General features: G+C 41.9%; 1 protein-coding gene and 1 long non-coding RNA gene across 4 annotated transcripts in view; one reads left to right on the top strand and one right to left on the bottom strand.

Annotated features, from left to right (window-relative positions):
• UFL1 (UFM1 specific ligase 1) overlaps window positions 1-9,913 on the bottom strand; it is a 35,473-nt gene extending 25,560 nt beyond the window's left edge. Inside the window, exons 1-7 of one of the 3 annotated variants that reach the window (XM_084827143.1) lie at window positions 9,764-9,913; window positions 6,836-6,981; window positions 5,485-5,643; window positions 4,292-4,320; window positions 3,527-3,624; window positions 2,106-2,220; window positions 1,054-1,184 (exon numbers count right to left, since the gene is read on the bottom strand). In XM_084827143.1, coding sequence (XP_084683269.1) covers window positions 1,054-1,184; window positions 2,106-2,220; window positions 3,527-3,624; window positions 4,292-4,320; window positions 5,485-5,512 — 401 coding nt within the window. In that variant the 5' untranslated portion in view covers window positions 5,513-5,643; window positions 6,836-6,981; window positions 9,764-9,913. Of the gene's footprint in view, window positions 1-1,053; window positions 1,185-2,105; window positions 2,221-3,526; window positions 3,647-4,291; window positions 4,321-5,484; window positions 5,644-6,827; window positions 6,982-9,763 lie in introns of all 3 variants that reach the window. The other 2 variants (XM_084827141.1, XM_084827142.1) reach the window with 2 other exon arrangements.
• Window positions 9,914-11,592: 1,679 nt separating this feature from the next.
• On the top strand, window positions 11,593-23,471 carry LOC146359354 (uncharacterized). The gene is made up of 4 exons (XR_014786630.1): window positions 11,593-11,653; window positions 14,585-14,741; window positions 16,173-16,372; window positions 21,455-23,471. It is a non-coding gene; the product is annotated as an uncharacterized LOC146359354 (long non-coding RNA).
• Window positions 23,472-25,297: the final 1,826 nt, after the last annotated feature.

Genomic DNA, 25,297 nt, shown 5'->3' with positions numbered 1-25,297 from the left:
TTGTCCTAGCACATCCATCTTTCCCTTTTAAAGTTTCTCCTCACAAATATGAAGGATGGAAGCTTGCTTTACATGAACAAAACATTAATTCTCAGCAATCTGAAGGGTGTCATTATTTGAGATTGGTGAAGCTAGTCAAGCAGTATCCCCCCCCCCCCCTTATCTCTTATGGCAGGCAAAAGCAGTGTGGGCATACAGGGTTGACAGGGGGGTTGCATCTGCTCTGTTGCTTGAGACTTATGATGGGCTGGTGTGTGAGAAAGAGTCCGTGCATTAGACTACTGCCACCACAACCATCAGCACACAAGAGCAGCAGAGATTACGACATGGGCAAAGAAAAGGGGACACAGATCTCTCTTCCCTTTTTCTCGTCCATTCATCCAAGTCGCTGCCAGTTTCCCAGACCTGGCCCTGGAATAGAGGAACAGCTGGTGAAGAACATCTCCACGGCTGACAGCGCCACGAGTGATGCAGTCTCCATTTGTGAGAGACGTCCCCTAGGCTGAACTGCACTCATCTGGCTGGCTATCCACACAAATTGCGAGCATATTCGGGAAATTCCAGTGCAAACTGTACCGGGTTGGGTTTTGAGAACGATACATGCCCTTGCTCCTTAAGGTGCTTATGTTCTTAGCTCAACCCACGCCAACGATTCTTTCCCTTTCTTGATTAGGGTACACTAAAGAAGTTAGAGGGAACAGAAGACATAGTAAGCCTGCTTAACGTAACCTACCACTATAAAGTACCACTTATATAGCTTTGAAAGAGTGACACCAGAATCTGAAAAAGCTGAAACATGGCCTATTAAATGTGGAGGATTAGTTGACATCTAGTCTTGCAGGAAGAGTATGCGTGTTTGCTTAACTAGCACGAAGAGCAGAGGAACAAATTATCACAGTTGTGTATCCAATACCATGCACATTTCTAAACACACCGAAAGTCTCTCTTATTTATTTATTTGTGTACACCCACACACACTGCCCTGTGTGCCCCGCCTCCCCCCAAAAAAGGTGTCATCTAACTGCCACAAGCAAAAAGCATATTTTGACTTACCGGGTAATGGCACGGAAGAGTCCACGAATACGGGCTCGATGGCGTGTAACAAATGCGTCTGTGAAAATCACCCCTCGGTTGTCCTGATCAATTTGGCCATGGATAATTTTGCCCAAACGGATGGAAAATGCCTAACAACACAGCAATTAATTGGATAATTACATTACTAATAATGTAGGTGCTACTGACATGAATATGCAGGACCACAAGAGTTAGATGTATTATAACCCAAATTGCTAAACTCACTTTGCATGTACATTAACTCAGGAAAATGCATTTACCTTTGGCTGCACACTGTTTCCCCCACAGTGTGGATCAACAAATCCTTTCAGTGTCTACGTTCTAAAGGTCTGTGTTAAAGTAATGGCTTGCTATCACTCTACATGTGTACAAGAACTATTTTGGTCTTTTCAGAGAAGCTTAATGAAGCAGTAGATCAGACAGGCACTCATTTTTTTATACTTTAAAGGCACTGCTTCTCGTCCCTGTTATTAGGCACAGTGGCTGCCAGGAAATTAGATTCAATATTGCAGTAACTGTATATAGCAGTAATAAGCAAATCAAAACCATATATATATATATACACACACACACACACACACACATACACACACACACACACACACACACACACAGTGGCCCAAAAGTAGGTATACAGTATAGTTTATTTGCATTTTATTACATTGTTTATTACATTTACATTTGTTTTACACTGTTCAATCTCATAAGTGCTTGAAATGTATTCCATTACATGACGTTTATTACATTTACACTCAATCTTCCTAACTGTCATTCTGGCTCCACCCACACATCTTCTACTCTCACATTCTCTCCCCCTCCCACCAACATTCTAAACAACTGTATACCTACTTTTGGGCCACTCTGTGTGTGTGTGTGTGTGTGTGTGTGTATATATATATATATATATTCAGTTACAACAATGTTGCCATACTAAGAACACAACCTAGGACATATGACTACTATCCTCACAATCATGATAGCAATGAGAAGTGCAATATTAGTGAAACATGGCCCATTTTCACAGGAACTACCTGCTTCAAGAAGTCTCCTGGAAGGTCATATGCCTTGCACAAGTCAGATATTTTTACTTGGCCAGATTCTTGTAACTTGTCATTTGTTTCTTCTGCTATTCGATCTAGATAACGCCTAGAATGAAAGCAAGAATAAATATTTGTATAAAATTCCAAATTTGCCTTTTATGTATGTCATAGAGATAATTATTTATAGTAACTATATTTAATTGCACAATATAAAAGCTTTAGCTATACATTCAAAACAAGAACTTCTATAGTAGCAGTTCTTAAAGGGGAGACAACCTTCATCTAAGAAGTAAGAGTTCCTTGCAGTTTCTTTCTCTCTCTCTCTCTCTCAATCTCAAAACCCTCCAAAGAGAGACTCCCTGCTACCAATGCTAGAGATTTTCATCCATCTCCACTTTAGTTACTGGACATAAAAGGGTCACAAAATCCCTATTTTTCTCTAAGCTTTTTGTTTCTAGCACTCCCTGTCTAAGTGCACAATCCTATGTATATTTAGAAAGAAAAGTCTGACAACTCCCAGCATAGCTGGCTGATGAATGCTGGGAGTTGTAGGACTATTTTCTGTCTAAACATGCATAGGATTGCGGCCTAAGGAGTATTTCAATCATACTACATGGAATGTATCTGTGATCCTTCTCTCTTGCTTAGAATTTTCCTCACACAGAACATGACAATACAGACTGCAAGATGAGCCATTTATCTTTGTGCCAACTGCAGCAGGAAGATTTAAATACTTTCCCTTACGTTAGGGAAATTAGAGTATGACTCTAGAATAGTGATCCAGAAAGTTTTGTGGGACTCTAAAAGTGCACAGTTTATTAATAAAATAATATTTTACACATTTATATATTGCCTTATCTGCTAAAAAGCCATCAGGGCAGTGTACAGCAATTTAAAACCTTAAAACAATAAAAACGACATTACAGTAAAAACATTACAATATTTTAAAAGGCTAAATTGAAAAGATAGGTCTTCACAGCCTTTCTAAAGGCCAAGAGACTGGGGGCCAATCATAGCTCTTGAGGGAGCAGATTCCATAGTTTAGGGGCAACATAGGAGCATGACATGTGGATGACAAACAGGTTATGCTGTCTTGAACAGGGCCTCTCCTGTAGATCTTAATAACTGGGTAAATTCATAATGAGACAGACTCTCTCTTAGATAGCCAGTTAAACAGTTTAACAGTTTAAACCAACACCTTGAATTGCACCTGGAAAGCAACTGGCAACCTGTGCAGGTCTTTCAGGACAGGTGCAATATGCTCTTTAATGTGATAAAAGCAGTGGAATCCACTGCCTTAGAATGAATCCTCAATCATAATTCATAACGAACAGCCTCCATTATTCCTATTCTACGTTCATCACATCTAAAAGCCTTTTACATTGCATTTAATTACCCTTGAAGGAACTTACTCATCTAGAAGCTGTCCCAGTACTAGCTGAACCGTCCGGTCTGATTTTACAATGTCATTAGCTCGATTTTCAATATGGAGCAGATCTACATTTACTACCTGAGGAGAAAAAAACAGGTTACTGTCTAGAAGTCAATTTACTCTCTGCTGTTAAAATTATCTTCTTCCAAATTCTTAAATTATTATATACCAGCTACTTTTTAATCACTCCAACACATCAGAAATATCTTAACTGGAATAGAAATAGCAATACTAAAACTAAAATAGCAATCAAGACAAGTTAACACACAAAGTAAAATTTCAGTAAAATGTCTAACCATTCTGAAAGGCTTCAATTTACTTGAAGTTTGGGGAAGAGAAAAAGGTTAATGGAAATGAGATATTAATTAATTCTCTGAATGCCCCAGTGATCAGACATTTTTATTTATACACGCTCTGACATTTAACAAGGAATGAGTAATAAAAAAAGAAAGCCCAGCTTTCTTGAGAGGTTAAAACAGGTTTCAAATAAATTAATATAGTTTGATGGAGTACTCTCAGTACGAATAAAAATAGCTGATTGCAAAATTACAAAGAAAGAGAGCAACTTCATGGAACCTAAAGAGGCTGTTATTATCTACAGCTAATAACAACGAAATACAGGTTAGCAGTTAGGTGTTTATATTCTATTCAGCAACTGCTTAATGACACAACCATTATCAGCAGTTGTAAACTGGTCCAATTAAGCACAGTTAGAATAAAATATGTTTATATTAAAGGAAGTTACCTGTTGCAAATCAACGATGTTTACATGACCTGTAACAATATGAAGAATATATTAACAAATAGGTTTAAAGATATAAATTTAGGTACAGAAAATACATTCACAATCCTATTAATGTTTAGACAGATAAAAGTCCTACAACTCCCAGCATTCTCCAGCCAGCCATTTTTGTTGGGGAATACTGGGAGTAGCAGGACTTTTTTCTATCTAAACATGCACAGGATTGCACCCTTAGTGAACTATTTCTTCATTACCATTTACACTCTGATCTTATTACACTTTGATCTTATGTAGATTTACTTGGAAGTAACCCTAGACATGAACTGTGCATAGGATTGCCACCTAAGATTCCCTTTACTGAACTCTTTACAAATATCTGGACCAGTATGAGATCAGTTGCAGAGGCAGCAGCACCACACTCAGGAATGGTAAAGAGTGCAATATTTGCTGCAGTCCAGACCTATCTTGCAGGCATGGGAATTCTGGCATGTCTGCCCAAACTGGCACTGCAATTTACTTCACCCCCCCCGGGGGGGGGGATTTTTTAATGAAAGCAAAGAAGATCTGAGCATGAAGATGCCCCCCTCCCTGGCTGAAATGAACCTGGAATTCTGCTTGTCGAAATGCTTTTTCTGTATATTCAGGTTTGTATCAACTGTGCTACGTGGGAGTAAGCCCCACTTTCTGTCCATGAAGCCTGCTCATGGACACATAGAAAGAAAACTCTACATTCTGTACATGAGGACAATGCTCATGGACAATGGTTTCTTCTTAGACTATGCAATATAAACAGTAGTCATATTATGGACAGTCTTTACAATGGATTATCAAATGGTCCCAGACCTTTGTCTTTATTCCTGTGCTGATTGTGAAAAGGATGCTACACGTTTTTATCACAACAAATGTTTGCTGGGAAGAAAAGTGCCTCAGTTACTCCTTTCCACATACCATAGGGGTTAACTTCCAATGGTACAAAACACAATCCTCGCTTTCATTAACAAGGCAAACGGCAGCTTTGGAGGGGAGAAGAGGCAGTTTTCATCAGGAAACTTGTGCTGGGAGAAGATTAACACTCCACACACACCCCACCCCACCTCCAGTGATCCACACTGAGCCTCCCCATTTCCTCCATGGATACTTTTTACAAAAATGAAAAGAGATGGGAGATTCAAACATGGAACTTGGCTTTTAGGTACCTTTCAGATCAGACAGGTCTGCAAACATAACTCTGAATTCTCCCTGGTGAACTGATAAAATTCCTGTCTTCAATTAAATTAATTTCACTTGATTTGTTGTTGTTGTTGTTCAGTCGTTAAGTCGTGTCCGACTCTTCGTCACTTGATTTTTACAATGCTCTTATTCAATACAGACAAAATATATAACATTCCAACAGAGTGTTAAACTGTGCTTGTAATCCACAGTTTACAAATCTAAAATACAAATATTCTAGATACTTTCTTGCAGTTTGTTTTAATGGATAAAGTGAACACTGAGTATTCCAGGTTCAGCAGTAATTTGAGAGGCAAGTGGCATGACTCAGAGGCTGCAATCCTATACCTACTTACCTGGGAGCAAGCTCCATTGAACTCAGTGAGATTTCTAAGTACACATGCATAGGACAGCAATCTAAAAGTTAAATAAAATTGCTACTGGCATCCTGGATAATCTGTTACGTATGACATATGAGTGTTGTTTTTGTCTTGCAAAATTCACCTAGCACCCCCATCAGCCTTAGGAAGCAATCCTCTGGCCCCTAGACATTGTCTGAGGGGTCATAGCATACTGGGGTTCCCCCCTCTGAGGTCAGAGGCAGTGCTTCAACCTCAAAAAGGGGAGGAGATCCCCCCCCCCAAACACACACAGCTGGCATGGAAAGAACCGCACTGGCTGGCCTCTGAGGTCAGAAAGGCGACTTTGAACAGGGGGAAAAGGGGGCGTTTTAGTAGGAGGGGAGGAGACTGGAGAGGCTGGGATACGAGCTATCCTGAGGCCTCCCCAGCCTCCTTCCCTGCCCCTCCAACGCGCCACCACTAGTTCATTTAGTGAAAAACGCAGAATGGGAGGACAGGGTGGAGAAGATGGCCTCCGTCGCTCCTCCCGTCCTGCATTGCATGATCAGAAGCATCCGAGTTTGGGGGCTTCCTATCACTGAAGGTGCAACCCATGGGATTGTGCCCTTGACCTTGATGATATACCAGCAAAACTATATTACATAGTATTACAGTACATAATACAGTATATTACACAGTACATAATATTAAATATTGTGTTACGAATTTACAGTACTAGGACAATGTACCTGTATGGCACAATATTAGGACAATGACTCTGAGATGCCTCAACGAGGAAAATACACATTTGTATGACATGTTAGTTTTAAGTTAAGTTTTTATTTTCTACATTTAAACTTCTAAGGGTGAAATCCTATGCATGTGTATGGGAATGCTGAGAATTGTAGTACTTTTTTTCTCTATACACATGCATAGAGTTGTAACTTAAATGTATTTTTCTTAAATACATATATATATATTATATTCACACACTTACCACCACGAACATGAAGTTCATCACGTATCTCTCTGCTAATCTGTGCTGGAGTAATATACTCTTTTCCATCAAGAGTATGCACTACTTCAAGCTGCTTTTCAGCAATTAACTTAGAAACGATCTCTATGCAATTACGCTCCGACAGTCTGCATCATAAAGAACAGCCAAAACACCTTATGTGAGTTCCTGAGAACTTGATTTTAAATATGTGATACTTTGCAACTAAAACAATCTTTGCTACTAAAACAATCTGGAGAAGCTTAAGCAGCCTACTTATATTGCATGTATATTCAGTTAAGACAAGGGCTTCTAACAGATCTAGGATGCAAGCAAGTTATCCCTTAATGCTCTATTTTACTTCACACTGGGGCCAGAAGGTTGAACCCTTCCCATGAATATAGGTCAAGTAATAAATATTGGTGATTCTCAGTATATTACTAGATGTCTGTACTGATTTATTCCCATTAACATTTGGTGCAAAACAAGTATCAAGTCTTATATGCAACAGTAAAGTATCGTGGCTGTGTGCTTCTTCAAGTCATAAATCTGAAAGTTTGAAGCTGTTTGAAAATCAGGTTTGGGATTTCACATCTATTACTTTCTAACATCCCCTGCCAAATCCTTAGCCTCCAAGGTATTTCTTGAACGCCAAATAGCAATGAGCAGACATGCACTGTCAATTTAACTGCTTGAGATTCTTCTGCAGTAGTTTATCAGAACTTTACAAATGTAATATCTTGCAAGGTTTCTTGAAGTGTTATAGCCTTCCGACAATTTGAGCTGCTAACCTGAACAAACCTTAAGTATGAATCACTGACATCTATTTCCATCTAAATGCATTTCAAGTCCAATGGGTTGGATCCAGATATCCTACTGCAGCCATGTAAACTGACTTTCCCACCCCTTCTCCCCAAAAGCCTCCAGAGTCCTTCCAAAATAATTCCTCAAGGATCAGGGGCCTTGCTGAGTGGAGTACGCTGTGGCATGGGGAACTAAGAAGGAAAGGGGTGCTTGTGGAAAATCAGGCAGAGGCACGTTGTGCTCTACGCCTGATTTCCCACTTCCCCTTTAGCTCTTTCCCAGGGACTCCTTGCACCACAGCCCAGTTCTCTCAGAAGGACCCCTGACCCTCGAGGGAGCATTCTGGAGGAGCTAGGGGGTTGGTGGGAAGAGGAAGGCCCTGAAAGTCAACTTCCATCCACCACTTCCATGGGCAATATGTGGATGCAACTCAACATTCCTAGCCAGAAACTATTTTATTTATTTATTCAATGTATGAGTTGCCCAAAATGCCAAAGCTCTCGGGGAGACAAACATAATAAGAGCAAAAAAAATTATACAACCAAAAATAAAAAACAATAATAAAACACATTTAAAAGTATTATCTTAAAAGTAGCAACAAAAAAAAACAGCATTTAAAAGAGGTAAGTAACTGGACAGCTAAAAACAGATGATTTTAAAATGCAGTGGTGCACATATTAAAAATAAGCAAGCAGCAGTTTAAAAGGCCTGGGAGAATAAAAAGGTCTTTTTGTGACGTTGAAAAGTCTACAGGGTAGGCACCAGGCAGACCTCTCTAGGGAGGGCATTCCATAATTTGGGGGCCCCCGCAGAAAAAAACTAGAACAACTTGAGGACTGCCATGGGATTTTCAATTTTATACTACTATATAATATAAAATAATCTGCAGTACGATATCCTGTTATTTTAAAAAATATCCAGAAATGTATTTTGGGCCACTCTTTGTAAATTGTGCACTCTGAGAAACAACTTAAGCAGCAACATTATCCTCATACTTCATCATATTTATTAAAGGTCTCATACAAATCTTTAAACGGTAAACCTGCTCCAACAAGCGTGCAGACAACATGGCACGACACTGATTCTAGGGTGGGCAGAATCATCTTTTAACAGCAGCACGGCAGGTTGATTTTTGTTTAGCAGATTGAGCTTTCTAGCTTTTCCCTCGCCTAACACCAGGGAAGAAAAAAAAATCCCAAGAAACCTTTAGCACCTTAAAGCCTAACACACTGACTGTGGCACAAGCTTCCGCTGAGTAGAGGCCGCTATCAGACGCGGGACTCTAGTCCACAATACTCTAGACTCTAGTCCGTGGTAAGTCTTCTAAGGCAGCCTTCCCCAAGCTGGTGCTCTCCAGATGTGTTGGGCTATAGGGCTGGCTGGGAGATGTAGTCCAACACATCTGTAGGAAGCCAGGAAGCTGCCTTAAAAGGTTACAAGCCTCCCGGCGCTTTTCACCGGCTGTTGCTGACTGATACTCCTCGCCCTGGGGAAGTTGTTACCAGGACAGGTCTCTCACGAATCCATTTTCTGCGTCTCCTGCAAATGTCGAAGTCACAGGGGCCCGCTAACAAGAAAAACACATCGACAGCCCTGTGTGCGCGCCTGCGTACAGAAGGGGCAGCGGCGCCCCCAGCACACATTCCCCGGGACGCGTGTTTTACACCGGATCCGCCCCCGGAGTGAGTTTCACTATGCAGGCTGCTCCTGTGCCTTCGACAGCAGCTTCACACACAAAAACCCAGCCAATCTTTTTCCGGCCCGACGATAACACGGTGCGAAATGCGGCATCCAATCGACAGCATCCTGACGTGCAGCTGTTAAAAGCGGAGCAGATGTAGGACCCAGCAGGCAGAAAAGAAGAGCGGGCAGGCAACCCTGTTTCGGGGGGCATTACGGTAGCAGAGATCAGAGGCCACCTACTGAAGACGGAGAAGGGGCGCGCTACTTATACATGCATTACGGGCGCTGACTGGGGGCACAGAGCTGAGGAGGGGTTGCTGTAGAACTGAGGAGCTTGGGGTGGGGGCGGCGCGCGCATGGGGGTTGGGGGGAGAGTCAACTCCGCGAGGGCCTCGCGCCTAGCTCCGCCTCCTCGTCTCCCGCGGATCTCCCCCCTCCCCTCACCTCTGCGTCGCCTGGGCGAACTGCGCGGATTGGAACTGCTGAGACAGCTTCAGAATCTCTTCCCATGTCGCGGCCATCGCGGCCACGGGTCCGAGGAGGGGCGGGGAGGGGGAGGAGAGGGTGACAGAGCGGGAAGAAAGGGGCGTGTCCAGAGGAGGCCTTCCAAACTCACACGTCAGCTCAACAGCCGCTCCGGCGACGGGGCGCGGCGGAGGACAATTTACCTCCCCCCGCGTAGAACGCGGTCTTCTTCCGCGACAGCGCCACCTGCAGGAGAGCTCGTTCGGCGTGGCAATAGTGACTGCGGTAGCGGGGTAGAAGAGAGTTAAGGCTCAGTCCCTATTCGGCCAAGAATCCCTTCTGTAGGCGTCTGTGCGCCGGAACAACGGGAAGGGGCGGGAGAGGCAGCGCAAATAGCCGCGGGTAGTCCTTATTGCAGCCTGCGCTGCGTACTTTTCTGGCTTTTGGCGTTTCCCAAAGCAACCTATCTCCAACACAGTGGGTTGTTGGGAATGCTTCTTAGAATAAGTGTATGAAATAATGTTAATGTAGCTGCAATCCTGTGCATGGTTTCTCAGAGGAAGTCCCTTGATCAGGCCGTGATTATTGTTGCTGTTGCTGTTATTAGCGACAATGTTATAACCATTTACCTGGAAGTAAGCCCCATTGAACTGAATGGGATTTACTTGCGCGCTCTAATTTGACAAAAATTGAAAGGATCCTATGTGTGTGTCATAGAAAATACTGTTGGATAAATTTTGATGGGCAAATAGTTCCACCAGTTTCCATGCTAGAATTTGACAATGCCATCTCCTATTGAAAGGAGGAAGGAGCGGCTTGGATTCTGCCCATTTTTGATTCTGCCCAGGGGCTTCTCTGCAACTGGGACAATTATTATAATAAATGACCATGGATATTAGGTCTGAGAAGGTTTTGTGAGAACTGAGTTGTGTGGAATAGATAGATGCACACTTTTGTCATTTGGTCATGCTGAATGTCAGGTGTTTATGTGCTCTTTGGAACATTGGAAGCTGCCTCATACTGAGTCAGGCCATTGGTCCATCTAGCCCAGTACTGTCGTCACTGTCTGGCAGCAGCTCTCCAGTGTTTCAGGCAGGAGAGCTTCCAGTCCTACCTAGAGATGCCGGGAATTGAACCTGGGACCCTCTGCATGCAAAGCCTGTGCTCTGCCACTGAGCTGTGGCCATTCCATAGAAGAAAGTTCAGTGTGACTTCTAATTACCCTTTGGCAGACTGGCTTCTCATAAATCCCTAAAGCTGGAGCTGCCGTTGTATCAAACTAAGGCACACTAAAGTGCCAGACAGGACGGATTTCTTCTGATGTGCCCTGGCATTGTGCAGTGAAGCAGCCAGATGGAATAAGGACCTGTTAACAGGAGAGGTACTTTGGTGCAGCCTGCTTGGGGGCGGGGCGGGGGGAGAAGGAAGAAATGTGTTTATGTCCAAGTGACGCCACCCAGCTCTTCCCAACTGCCGTCACCCCCAACTGCATAACCCTGTCTTGACCTGGAACTGAAGCGGGCTGATGACAATGGGCAAAGCCTTTTTCCTCTCTGACATTTGCTCGGGACTGGAGTAAAACTGGAACTGACAACTCCCCGGATAGGGAGGGTGGCAGTGCTGGCTCCAGGTTCTGGAAGGCCCTTTGTAAGACACACCCTCAGGGGGTCCCCCTCCCTCAGGCTTGTCACCAGCTGCTGCCGGGCTTCTTCCTTATCGTTGCTACCATCTGCTTGATTGACAGGCAGAGAGCCAATGAGCAAATAGGCAGTGACATCTACTGCTCCTCCTCTTATTCACTACCAGCAGCGCTGGGCCAAAGCACAAGGAGGAGGAGCAAGGAGGTTGCAACAGTGAGAGCTGGAACAGGTAAGGGGGCTCTTGTCAGTAGGCCCCGTGCTGGGTGGTGGGTCCTCAGCAGGTACCCAACCATGCTGACCCGTGACGCTAGCCCTGCATGGTGGTACACCATTTTCGCAGACTACAGCTAGTAATATAAACAACTAGTTTATTGGGTTCCTTTTCCACTTTATAGCTACTTTTCAAGCTTTCTGGTAATAAAGCTCAAAAAACAATTTAGCCTCTTTATACAGATTCATAGAGGGTGAGCAGTGGCAGATAGTGGATTGATTTTTTAAAAATCACTATGTCAGTATTGCAATCCTGATTGATAGTTATTTGCTAATAATAATAATAATAATAATAATAATAATATAATACAATGACTGCAGGTTTAACATATACATTTCACCAACTGTTCCATATTGATTCATTCTGGGAAAAGCCATTTGCCAACCCTAATTAGAAACAATAAAGGCAAATTCCACGTTATTAAGGTTGTCAGAATGACGCAATGCAATAAGTGCGACATTTTGTTGTTGTTCAGTTGTTAAGTCATGTCCGACTCTTTGTGACCTCATGGACCATAGCACGCCAAGTGTGACATACTATGTTATAAAATACTATAATACCCATAGGTGGTATTTGCAGTCACTGATCATTCATATAGGAACAAACACTTCTCCTAGCTGCTTAACCAAGTATGAGTTAATGGAACATGATGCCAATTCTATTTACTCTTAAGAGCTACCGGGAGATTCATTGAGATCCATGAGACCAATTTTTGGAGAACTTTACAGCAATATACAATGTTTCGATGGCCAATACAGTCGGTTTCAGAAAAGTTGGATTGATTTTATTTGTTTTTTGTTTCACTCACATTTTTGTTCGGTTTCTTCTTCTGCATAAGCAAGACACTAAGAAGAGAGATGGTTTCCCTCTGTGTCAGCTCCCCGTGCTAGTGAAGATGGCCATTTGGGTGCTGAATAGCTGCATAGTCCTATATTGCACAGCTGGATAGTCCAAGCCTCTGTCCATTTCATAGCACTCATTTGTTCAATTTAATTAGTCTGTTATATTTGTGGCCTGCAAACTAGCCAAGAAAAAGAGGTGCTGAGTGTGAGGCAAAAATTGTATTTTACACTGAAGGCTTTACTCTGGAAGATGTCAGGAAAGTTTAGCAACTGTTTGTAGACACAGTTGTATGCCCTCCATATATGTGTACATGCACATAATCAAAATTCTGCACAAGGGTGGGACACATTTGGTAACAAGAAAGGCTGAATTATGTGATGTATAATTTCTTCAAATTTGCCTGTATTGGCATTATGTATTCTGCTTCTGCCCAACGAAAAGGGCTGTCAGCTATTCACAGGGCACACTTTCCTGTGCCTTCTGCCAATGTGCTTGAGTAAAATCTTGGAATAACACATCTTATAGGGTACCTGGTGGTTTGTGCAGTAGAACATTTTTGGTAAGCAGCAGCTATGCCTAAGTGGCTGGGGATGTGTAGGATATAAATATGAGTTGCTTCGAGAACCAATTGTCCTTATGTTTGTCCCTGGGCTCGGAATACTCACATGTTGGGGCGGGTAACAATAACAGCCAATTTCCCCTTCCTACTCAAAATATTTAAATCCACGTTAAATCCTTATTTTTGGAAGGCATTAAAGCTTTACCCACTTATCTCAATGGGCCTTACTTGTGAGTAGACATATAGGATTGTACAGTAAATTCTTATTTCTCTATTTGGGTTGGAACTAAGGCCAAATGTACTAAACCACTTTACTAAATACATTTCCACACTCGAATGTGCCAAATTGGCTTTGATCTTGTATTTGGAATGTGTTGAAATTATCAGGGGTTTACAGACACTATTTATTTTACCCAGTTTGTTGAATACCATGCAATGTCTTTTCAGAAGAAGAAAGATACATTTTTAATGCACCCAGGCTTTTGCACAGTTTGAAATAAAATGTACTGTTGTGTTAGTAGGTTGAAAAATATCAAAACTGGATTAGCCACCTGCATGTCATCATGCAACTAAATACTTGATTGAAGAAGCTAGATCAGTCTATCATGTGTGGAACAAGCAATGTGGAGGTATACAGTTTTAATATTATGCAGAGCATTGCATTTTTTAACAGACTCATTACAGCATTCCAATTAACATATGGCATTCTTTACTTTGACTATGTGGCTTCATGACGTGACTTATAAGAAAGAATAGGAACAGGTATTTGCAAATATACCATTACATATTTTGAATATTTGCAAATATTTAGTCTACGAAGAAGTATCATTATGTCTTCACCCTCAGCACATACATCATGATCTAATTAGAGCATTATGTCAAGTGCATGCATCCTATCTGGAAAAGGAACCATGTGTGCAAATGGGGTGACATACGCATTTCTGTTTAACTCAAAAGCCAGATTCAGGAGACAGGGATGTGCATACAGCAAGTAAATCTGCCAAGGATCTTAGTTTCATACAATACTCTTATGTGTGACAGTGGCCTATTGTATTTGGCATAAAGTTCCTGGCACCAATTTTAGAACATGCACCACTTCTGGTACTGAACCCGAGTGCCATCACAGGAACTGGAGCAGCCACTGACACTCCTGTACTGGTGACTGTGTCTGCCTTTATTCCCCAGCGTATTCACGGTGCTAAAGCAGCATCTAAAGCAGTTACATAACACCCCCACCCATCCCGGCTCCCAGACTCTAAACTGCTGCCAGCTGTAAATAGCAATTAAAAAGAAACCAAACACACATCACCCTATGCTGATTATTTAAAATAGCTAGAAGATTTTAAAAGAAAATCCTAATAGTGGTTATTGTAGACTTCAGTTTTCTAGTGTCAGCTGAATGTCTTTGGGAAAAAATCTTTTTTCCCTCAGACCTCATTATTTTCCAGAAAAGTGAAATCTACTACAGTTTTGCTATTCCGCCTTAGGTTAAAAGATATCTGCATTGTGGCTGAATATCAACTTCCAAAGAAGGATTTTTAGAATGTGGTATGTGGCCTCTGCAGCGTACTGCTCACAGGATAACGAACAGATGGAACAAGAAGGGCAAAATACATTTATGTGAGCTGTTGCATGAAGGAAGGGGTAAGTCAGCAAAAGGATCAGTGAGGTGGAGAAGAAGACAGAGCTCTTATAGCAGTACAGCTGGCTCAGGATCTGAAACTGCAAATGAAGTAGCTGGCTAAGATGTTGGAGCGAATAGGGTTCAGCTCCTAAGTAGGTCACAGGTGCGCATCCATAAGAGGAGCATACCTCAGCCATTGCTCTCACACACAAAGCCATTGACTGTGGTCTACTGCATAAGAAACAAACCACAGCTGAGGAGGCTAAATGGGCTTTCATACATTTTACTGAACCTGCTGCTCTCACAACGTTGGCTTCATCAGACTTCATCAGGCTTCATTTATGAAGGGAAAAAATGCTAGAATTGTGATGCGTGTGCCCTTAGGCTTCTTTTTGGTATTCAACACCAATGGGCCCTGGTGACCGCTCTGATCTTGTGGCACTCCTAGGTACATGTCTTGACTGAAGCCATTTTTTAGAGTTGCTGTGGTGACCGAAGTTCTTATCAAACTATCCTACTATTCAGGCTACAGCTGCCTCCCCCCCCCCCACCCACCGCCATCAGCAAGTTGTTGACTATAATTGTTCACCTCATAATTTTCAGCTAAGGTCTCCTTGCCTGTTGCACAGACAGGAGATTGGCTGCTGGGAGACATTGTACCGATGCTACAGGCTGTGTATGGAATTCTTGTAGTCTTCAGGGTACTGGGTTTTCCTTACAAAGGGCCAGGCAGCACCATGGGGTTGGAGTGGCGGGAGATGAATAGATGAAGGCAGGAATCAGTGCTGAATGGTGCTATAAGACTTTGAAAACATTGGACCTAGCAGGCTGGGTGGGTGTTGTTTGGGCTGAACTTCAGGTCATTTAGGCTGCCTTTAAAGAAAAAACCCGAAGTCCTCCCATTGTGGAGCCTTTCCGGGTTTACATCGGGCTCCCTGACGGCAACCACATGATTGCTGAGAGGGGAAGTTTTTAATTTTCAAGGTTCCATAGATCTCAATGAAACAGTGCCATCTAGTGGCTGTTTTAATAGCGTTACAATCTGACTTAATTGGATAATTCATTATTTCCGGATCTTTTTGAGATGGAATAACCAGGAAATACTTCTGGATAAGCCCCGAAGGTTGATGACATAATGAAAAGGACCTGCAAACCTCAATGACTGAGCAATCCCAATAGCAGGATAAAGGCTCTGTGTGAAGAAGCTCTTAGTCTCTGCGTCAGGTGGAAAAATATCTTGTGCCAATGTAACATCATGTTCCCTCATGTACAGCATTGGATTTCTTTAAAATATGCTACTGAGCATGCTCAAATGCAATGGTGCCTGCACATTTAAGTACCATAAAATGAAGTCTGGTTCCCTTTCTCTGCCCTCACTTCCTATGAGATTTCATTATTCTGTTCAACATTTAGACAAGATAAATCTCAGTGCTGTGCCATGTGTTTTTCAGCACCCAAATCGGTGTGAGAAATGCACTGCAAGACTACAATTGTGTTTATTAAGCGAAATCTGCAAATGTGGTGCGAAAGACCCGCAGAGCTGGCAAGAAAGGAGCATGCTCATTCTCTCCCTACTCTGACCCTGGCCATCCTGCTATCAGAAAATGTTATCTTTATTCCAAGAGGAGCTACAGGAGTTAGCAGGTGTCAGGTATGTGACTGGACTGTTATTGAACATACCTGAAAAGAGGGAAAGGAGACTTTTTATCTCTGTTTCAAGACTATGCTGTAGCTGAGGTTGGGGGTGGGGGTGTAGAAGAGGCTTAACTATTCTTTGGTTTGGAACTTGATATGTGCTGTAGTTGGACCGATAGTTATCCTAGTAGAGGCTGGTACAGAAGTACGCCTTACCCAATCAGAATTGTTTAGGTTAGCCTGGTCTAATGAATTACGACAATAAAATAAAATAAAAAGGAGATTTAATCGTCTGTACATCAGAAAAGATTAGCCTGGACTAAAATATGACAGGGTACAGAAAAATGATGTTCCTGGAGCATCTGAAGCCATTAGCATTAAAGAAATCTAATAGGGTAAGGAGAAATGATGTTACTCTGGCATTGCAAAGGGCAAATTGGCTTCACCACTACATATTTAAAGGAACCGCCTACCCAATTCAGATTCCTGTTCAGCATCCTCAGTAGCTGTGAGTGTAGCAGTGGGCACATAACGTTCTCCTGCACTTGTTATTTTCTGGACCAGAGCAAAAACATAAGGTCTTGTGGATGGGAAAGGGGAAGAAACAATAGTATTTTCCATTGAATAGCATGTAATCTGAACTGTAGACAATTTGATCTTCATTTTTTCTTAGTTTTTATTATACAGTGTTGAATGTTTCCTGGTGTTAGATTATTAACTTTTCTTTTTAAAGCTGTATCAGACTAATTTAAAAGCTGGAGTGAAGCTGCTGTTAGAGTTTGATATGAGGATTAGGGAAAGAAAATAAGAAGAATTAACTTGAGCATTTATGCTTTCAGCCTTCTCCTTTCTGGAACACGTCATGCTGCGAGTTAGAGGATTTGAAGTGTCAATTCTGGGATTTATATTCATTTTAATTTCTTATTAAATTGAACATGTTTTTCACATTTTTAATTTAACTCTGGAAATAAGGATATTGCCTTACATATTAGTTTAAAAAGAGATAAAAGAGAAATAGAGACCTGCAATACTTTGAGGTGGTAAGAAGGGGGTGGAGGTATGCATTTGGTAGCCACCACCATTGTCCACTGCAAGTATACACATGCAGAAACACACCATGAATTTAAAACAAATAAAAGGACATTGTGTATGCCAGAGGTGGTCAGGAGGTAGACTTGGATCTACTGGTAGATCTCACAGTGATTTGCAGTACATCACCAAGGATTTCTGGTTCCCAAATGATTAACAATAGAAGTGACAAAATGACTCCCATCGTGGCCTAAATTGTACTAGTGCTCAAATGAAGAAAGCTTAGGATAACCAGTAATGGGTTTGTGAGCAGAGGGACTGTGGGCTCCCTTGAGTTCTGGTACTCAAAATAATAATCCTGGATTCAGAATTCTTTAATTCTAAGTCTGTGTCTTTTGCACCCAGCTCTGGCTGGTGGATCTCAGGGTTATAGTAAAAAACAGAGCCTGCAAGCCTGAAGTGTGCACACCCTTTATGTAATGATAAGGCAGAGAAAATCTGCCCCCTTCTCTCTGGGCTGGTTCGCACAATCACTGCGGCCCACTATGGCTTATTTAAGCCACGGTTAGTTGTGGCGTGTGCCAGTGGGCATTTTGAATATTCAACCCCTGAAGAGGGATTGCTATGGTTTATCATGTTGTCCTGCAGGGATTGTTTGAGAGTTATATAACCCTCAAATAACCCTACAACAGACCATGGGATATTTGAAGGTTCTTTAACCCTCAAACAATCCTGCTGCCTGGGTTCAGAAAACATGACAAACCATGGCAACCCCCCGCTTGGGGTTGAATATTTAAAATAGCCACTGGCATGCGCCACAACCCACCATGGCTTAAATAAGCCATGGTGAGCTGTGGTGATTGTGCGAACCTGGTCCTCCTCTCTCTCCCTTATACATGCACACACACACACACACACACACACACACAGCCTTGCCTTGTCTTGTCTTCTACTCTTTCTTTCAACACACTCCAATCTGGCTTTTGTCTAGTCCACATAAATTTGCCATTATCAAATCGTCCAGTGTCATTTCTGTTTTTGCCCTTGGCAAGTCTAGATTTTCCTCTCTAGTGGATGTTTATCTCCCTTGCTTCTAACTAGTTTCCTCTCTAATGTCCTTCACTGGTCTGTTGTTTTTGTTGCTGAAGATCATTCTACTAATATTGTCATTTCCCTCTTCTCTTTGGACTCTTGTGACATACTTCCCCATGCTTTTCCTCTTATCTGTTTCAACTGTTGTATCTTTTGTTGAATTTTATTCTTCTCCTTTCCTTGTCAATTCCCTTTCAATCCATTGCCTCTTACTTTTTTCAGTGTTGTTGTTGTTGTTCAGTCATTAAGTTGTGTCCAACTCTTCGTGACCCCATGTAGCACGCCAGGCCTTCCTGTCCTCCACTCTCTCCCAGAGTGTGCTCAAGTTCATATTCGTTGCATCGGTGATGCTAACTTTTCAGTTGATGTGCTGTCAAATTACAGACCGCACTTTTGAGGCTAAGGCCTGATGAACTCTGGTTAAGTGTTTAGAACTTCCTAGGGCCAAAACAGAGCATGTTTTGTGCGACATGGGATTTTCATCATTTGCCACCCTCCAGTAGGGATGGCGGAGAATTTCTCCCCGAATTTTAGGGGGGCCAAGCGCCAACGCATTCAGCCCCCCGAAATCGGCGGTGAAATTCTCCGCCCCCCTGGAGGGCCTATCACATAGCCTATCACGGGTTACGTAGCCTATCACGTTATGTAGCCTATCATGGGTGACTTTGGAAAAAAAAAAAAAAGCGCGTACGCAAATGGCGGCGGCCTATGGGCGCTGCCATTTGCGTTCCTTATTTGGTCCTGGTAGTCTACGTAAATCTTTACGTAGACTACCGGGACCAAATAAGGAACGCAAATGGTGGCGCCCATAGGCCGCCGCTATTTGCGTACGTGCTTTTTTTTTTTTTCAAAGTCACCCGTGATAGGCTACGTAACGATTTACGTAGCCTATCACGGCTGACTTTGGAAATCTAGCCGTGATAGGCTACGTTAATCGTTACGTAGCCTATCATGGGTTTTTTTTTTTTTTACACTTTGTTTCGCGGCCGGGGAGACGGGGCGCTTCTCCCCGGCCTGAATTTTGGCCGGGCGAGGCGGGACGGCTCCCCCCCGTTGCCTGAACTTCGGGGGGAGAAGCGAAGCACCTCCTCCCCACCGCGAAGCACCCTTGCAAAAAGGTAAGTGACTTTCGTACATCCCTACCCTCCAGTCTAAATATTAGGAGGAGGGCTTTCTCTGCTGTGGCACCCTGGCTGTGGAATGAGCTCCCTAGTGAGGTTTGCCTGGCACCTACACTGTATTCTTTCTGGCGCCAGGTGAAGACCTTTTTATTTTCCCAGGCATTTTAGCATTTTACCTTTCTAGACTTTTAGCTTTGCTGGTTTAAATCTGTATTTTAAATCCCTGCACTGCTGCTAGGTTTTATTCTGGTTTTATTCTGGTTGTATTGTTATACTATGGTTTTAATGTTTTATATATTTTATATTGTTTTATTGTGTGCTCTTTGGTTTTAATTTTTGTGAACCGCCCAGAGAGGCTATTGGGCGGTATAGAAATGCAATCAATCAATCAATCAATCAATTGAACGTTGAACCTGACTTGAGGCTGACAAACATTGCACCCACCTCTACAGAACTTTGCTCACAGAAACAGGCATAGCCATTGCATTAGAAGGGGCTAGACTACCGTTATTAAAATATGGGATATGTATATGCTTTGATTTGCAGAACAAAGAGAAGTTTATTAACTGGTCCTCCATCAATTTTCAAATGGTCTTCAGGAAAAAAAAATGTTTGGGAACTCATGATATAAAGCATTTTGCATTTTTAAATACTATAACAACAACAAAATACTAATGTTTTCCCTTTATTTTATTGTATTTTTTTGCCCCTTTCATTTAATTTCATTCATTTCATTTCTATACCTCCAAAGCCAAAGTTTTCTGAGCAGTTCACAAAAAGGGCAACCCCAAAATACACCATAACAAAAACATAATGTAAAAACTTTAAAATACAAAAATTCAAAACAATTTAAAACAGTTACAATACTACTGCCCTTTACTACCCCCTCACAATGAATATCTTCTTTTATCTCTAATATTAGTTCTCTTTCGTCATCCCCTCATACAAATTCCTATATGCTGTCTTTTCTTTCCACTTTGGCCAGGCTAATTATGTCACATACAGCTAGGGAGTACAATTGCTCAGAGAGAGGCCTGCTAATTAATAGGATTAATTTGATGGTGTCACAGATTCTCACGGGTTTACAATCTGAAGACAATGGCAATGTGTTGCTGCTGGCACCAGGAGCATTCACTATTGTGAGGGAATCTGGAACGTTTCATTCTGTATTTTATTTGCTTCTCAAAGGCAATGATAGATCCAAGATTTTGGGGAACCTCAGGCAAGACACCCTCAGTGAGTTCCCTAAACAAACATGGAAAAGATGCAGTTCCAACTGAACATTCTTTCATGGCACTTCTGACATTGTTTGTTTGTTTATTCATTTCATTTCTATACCACGCAATAGCTGAAGCTTGCTGGGCAACTGCATGTTTCTCACAAAGTGAAAATAGTGGCATGCATGGAACGGTGGGCCTTTTCCTCTGTTTGACATAAGGATCTAAGTCTAATGTAGCAGTATGAATTTAGTACTGGATGATGAGGAGGAGTCCTAAGTATTTGGCTTTCCCATCTATTTTCAACCTTGCAATTTCAAAAATGTAATTTAGGCTGCAATCCTACATGCACTTACCCGAGAGTAAGCCTGACTGAACTCAATGGGACTTACTTCTGAGTAGACACGTGTAGGATTGCACAGCTAGAATGCAAAATTAGGAAAAATTAAAAGGAAGCATGAATAAGGGAAGGGGCAGTGATCAGGAAGAGACTGCAGAGAAGTGGGGGTGGGCAGTTTTTATTTATTTACCATGTTAACATTTCTTGCCCTTGATCCAGACTTTTGAAACTAGCATTAGAAAGTATTATCTTGTTGTGGTTGTTGCTGCCCCTAATTGAAATCTATAATTCCATTACAGATGCATCCAGACACATTTAATCAAACCGTGTCCTGTTGTGCAAATTGAGATCCAAGTTCACAGCTCATCCCTAAACAAATTATACCCAGCATGAGAGCTCAAGCCCTGAATAGAAGCTTTGTAATGAATGTTGCCATCTCCTTCAGGTCAGCTGGGAAATTGGGTTGACTTGCTACTGTTAGCTATTTCTAAAGAATGGCAGGGGTAGCTCATTTTCCAAGCTGCCTTTTGGATATCTAAGTAGGTTACCCCATGTGGTTCCTTATTCTATTGCATTTGTAGTGTTTTGCTGAGGAGGAAATGCTGGGCCATAATTCTTCAAGATTTCACTGAGTGCTGGCCAACATCCCTCCCTCAGTTCAAAATGTGGAGTAAAAATGGCAAAATGGAGCAGCTATCAGTAGCTTACCCATGGGTTACTATTATTCTGGAAACCTATCAACTGAGTAACACAGAGCATACTTTTCTTGCAAAAATCGTCACACAAGAAAAACAACACCTTGACACATTTCTCTTTTCCTCCACTGAATCCCCTGCCTAAACCAGTGCTGTTCATTTAGAATTCTTCTGCAAAAATATGGAGATTTATGTCTTTAGTTCAATGTGAATATTGTTATTTTTTTCTGTTGGCATTTCTTTATTTTGCGATAATGGACTCTAGATGGCAGCATGGATGAGTGAATATTGAGCATTTAGAAGAAAAGCTTTTTCACTCCAAGCAAATGCATTCAAACATAGAGTGACAGAATTTCCTTCCTGTTTCACTGCATTTCTCTTTTACTATTTTACTGCTGCTTTTTTTTTGCCAACCAAACATACAATAAAAGTCCAATAAAATTATTTACCATTTAAACCTAAAACTATGTGGCGTACACATGTGATGTATGTTCATGGAAGTTTGGAGAACACTATGACTTTTACTTCCTTTTATAATAAGAAATGCTGAAGGAAAATTCTGTGGAGCAAAGAATTGGACCCAAGACAAAGGGTCACTGAACCATTCTGCCAGCCTCAGGCAGGAGGGCTCAGGACAGCCAGTAGAATGGGAGGAAACGTGTTCTTAATTTAGAGCAAGTACTGATCCAAATGACCACCAGTGAGTGCTTCATTATGGGCTAACTTCCAGCAAGTTTCCTGTGAAGGCAAAGCATCTGGGGACATTAGAGTACTAGAGGGCATATTTGTCAGTTTGTCATTGTGGCACTCCAGAAATACGTTGTTCTGTGACGGTATGGAGCATATCAGTAGCAGCAGAAGGAGAAGGCTCCCACTCACCCCAAACCTAAAGCAAATAAATTGTGACCCAGAGGACATCCACCTCTTTCTATATATAATGTTGTTCAAAAACACACACGCATGCATCATACAAGTATGTTTAACAGGGAGCCAGAATTAGCCATGCCTTCCTGTTGAGTATATGTACAGTGACACATTGTGCTGCCATGCAATGTGTGAAACAGCTCTGGGGAACCAAAGTGAAAGGAAACGAGGGCGCATGCCAGAGACATCCTTAACTCCTGAGTCCCAGACAGAATGAACTGTATGTATTTCAGCCTCTAAGGGCGCAATCCTATGCAGGTTTAGTCAGAAAAAGACAACTCCCAGCATTCCCTAGCCAGCTATGTTGGCTGGGGACTGCTGGGAGTTGTAGGACTTTTTTCTGTCTAAACCTGCATAGGATTGCACCTTAAGATGGTGGGCAACTTGTGGGAGTCCAGATGTTTTGGCCTACAACTCCCATTGTCCTCACCATTTGTTATACTGGCCAGGGCTGATGGGAGTTGCAGACCACAACATTTGGAGGGCACAACCTGTCCACCCCTGCTCTAAGAGGAAAGAGAGTGAAAACAGCAGCATGCGGGTACCGTTCTCCCTACATTGATTTATAGCGTGAGAATGAATAAAGGTTCTTTCTCTCTTGTGAATGTTGCCGCCTTCTAGTTCTCTAGCTATACAGTCTGCTAAATTCTGACTTCTGTTTTACTGTCAAGTTGGAAAACAATACACCTTTACCACCTGATCAGCAGCTTCCATTTTATTTACTGGTACCGAGTATATAAACTAGGCTTGCGATGCTCTAACATATCATTGATTCTAAACATTAATTTGATTATTTTTTTCAAGCCAGAATAGATGAATGGGAAGAGACAAAGAGTTTTCTTCTGATGGGTTTGATTTGGTAGCTTTCCAGCATTAGGTAGCAGAATCTCTCATATTAACTGTGAAATGTATCTTCTGTGAGAATGTTCTTCTGTGAGAATTAAGTATTCATTAAATAAAAATAACACCACCTTCACAATAGGTGTCAATTTTAGGAATTTGATTCAGTTAGGTAGCGGTGCATATTTTGAAAAACACTCCAATATGGATTTGATACAATAAGATATATAAGGAGGGGTGGAGATATATTGTTAAATGGGTTTTACGAATGATTTCAGTATAGAAGAAAAAGCACATTTAGTGGATTGTCAATGGCATTACATTCAAACATTTATCAAGTACACAGAAAGGACAATCAACTACTCACCTGCCTAAAGAATCAGTTTGCAGACTCAGTTCTACAATATCAATTCACAGTAAGCAGGTACTGGAGGGAAGCGGGGGGAGGGGGAAGCTTTTTTTTTTTTTTTTAGAGAGCTGACACAGTTTTAGAAAATGTGTGATAACAGCTCCAAAGGGTAATGCTGAAAATACACCAGAAATATCACTGATTCACAACTGGAATGAATTAGAGTTTTTGTTTTATCATCAGTTGTATCTGATGTCAGTTCCATTAGATAACACTGATGTAAATTTGTCTTTTTTCTCATTCAAATGTTATAAAATAATGCATTTTCAATTTAAAGATTGCATAAGAAAGAGTCAAAGTCGGTGTAAGTCCTCATGTATAAAAACACTGATATCCAATTGTTGTTTGTGCAGAAGAGAAAGACATTTCTAATGCAAATAAACATTCTCATCAATGTTGATTTTATATTCACATTACAATGATAATAATAAACAACAACTACCACTACTACTATTGATTAAGAGAGCAATCCTATGGCCCCTAGATAGTGTTGAGGGAGGGGAAGGACAGAAAAGGGGCAGTTGTGTGGGCAGGGACAGGAGGAAACTGGGGCGGCTAGCTTACAAAGAATCCTCTGGCCTCCTTTCCTTCCAATCCACAGAGCCCTAGCTAGACAGGCAAAAGTGCCCGTCTAGCAAAAATGCAGGACAAGAGGAGTGCGGAGGTGACAATTGTCTCGGCGCTCCCCCGCCCTGCATAGGATGCCCATCACCCTCCGAGTTCGGAGGCTGATGAGCATCTGGATAGAATTGTGTCCTAAATGTTTTAAGACTGTAGCAGCCATATCGGGGGTCAGACGAAGTAGCCTCATGCAGTCTCATGCTTCATGTTCTTGCTGAGCTCTTGCTCTCTGAAATATATGTTTGTAAGCTGACGAGACGCAGGAATCTCTTAACTTGTCAACAAAGGCTAAGGTCATAGTGATATGTATATCATGTTCTCTGCTGTTCTCTGCTTATCATGGCTACCCTATAACCCATTTCTTGTATTATAAACAATGGTGCTAGGAGAAGAAATGCTGAAAGCACACAGAAAGGGGCGGAGGAGATTTTGCATATGTGTCATAATGTCTATAAAAACAATTTGCTGATGTAAATCGGGGCTTTTGGCTCTTTGGAAGTGATTCCAGCCTTAAGCCCGTGCGTTAAATAAAGAAGAACTCTTTTTCCTTCACTCCGTGGTCTCTCTGACTCTGAGTTCTGCAACATAAATGGTGCCGTGACTCAGATTGTGGCAGGCGCTGAGACAGAGAAGTGGCAGTTGCCTGCTCTTAA

This window comes from Heloderma suspectum, chromosome 1 (assembly GCF_057233095.1).
Source record: "Heloderma suspectum isolate Gila_16-S chromosome 1, 16-S_ref, whole genome shotgun sequence".
In the NCBI taxonomy this organism is placed as follows: Eukaryota; Metazoa; Chordata; class Lepidosauria; order Squamata; family Helodermatidae; genus Heloderma; species Heloderma suspectum.
The sequence above is the reverse complement of the archived record's forward strand: the minus strand, read 5'-3'. Positions and strand labels throughout refer to the sequence as shown.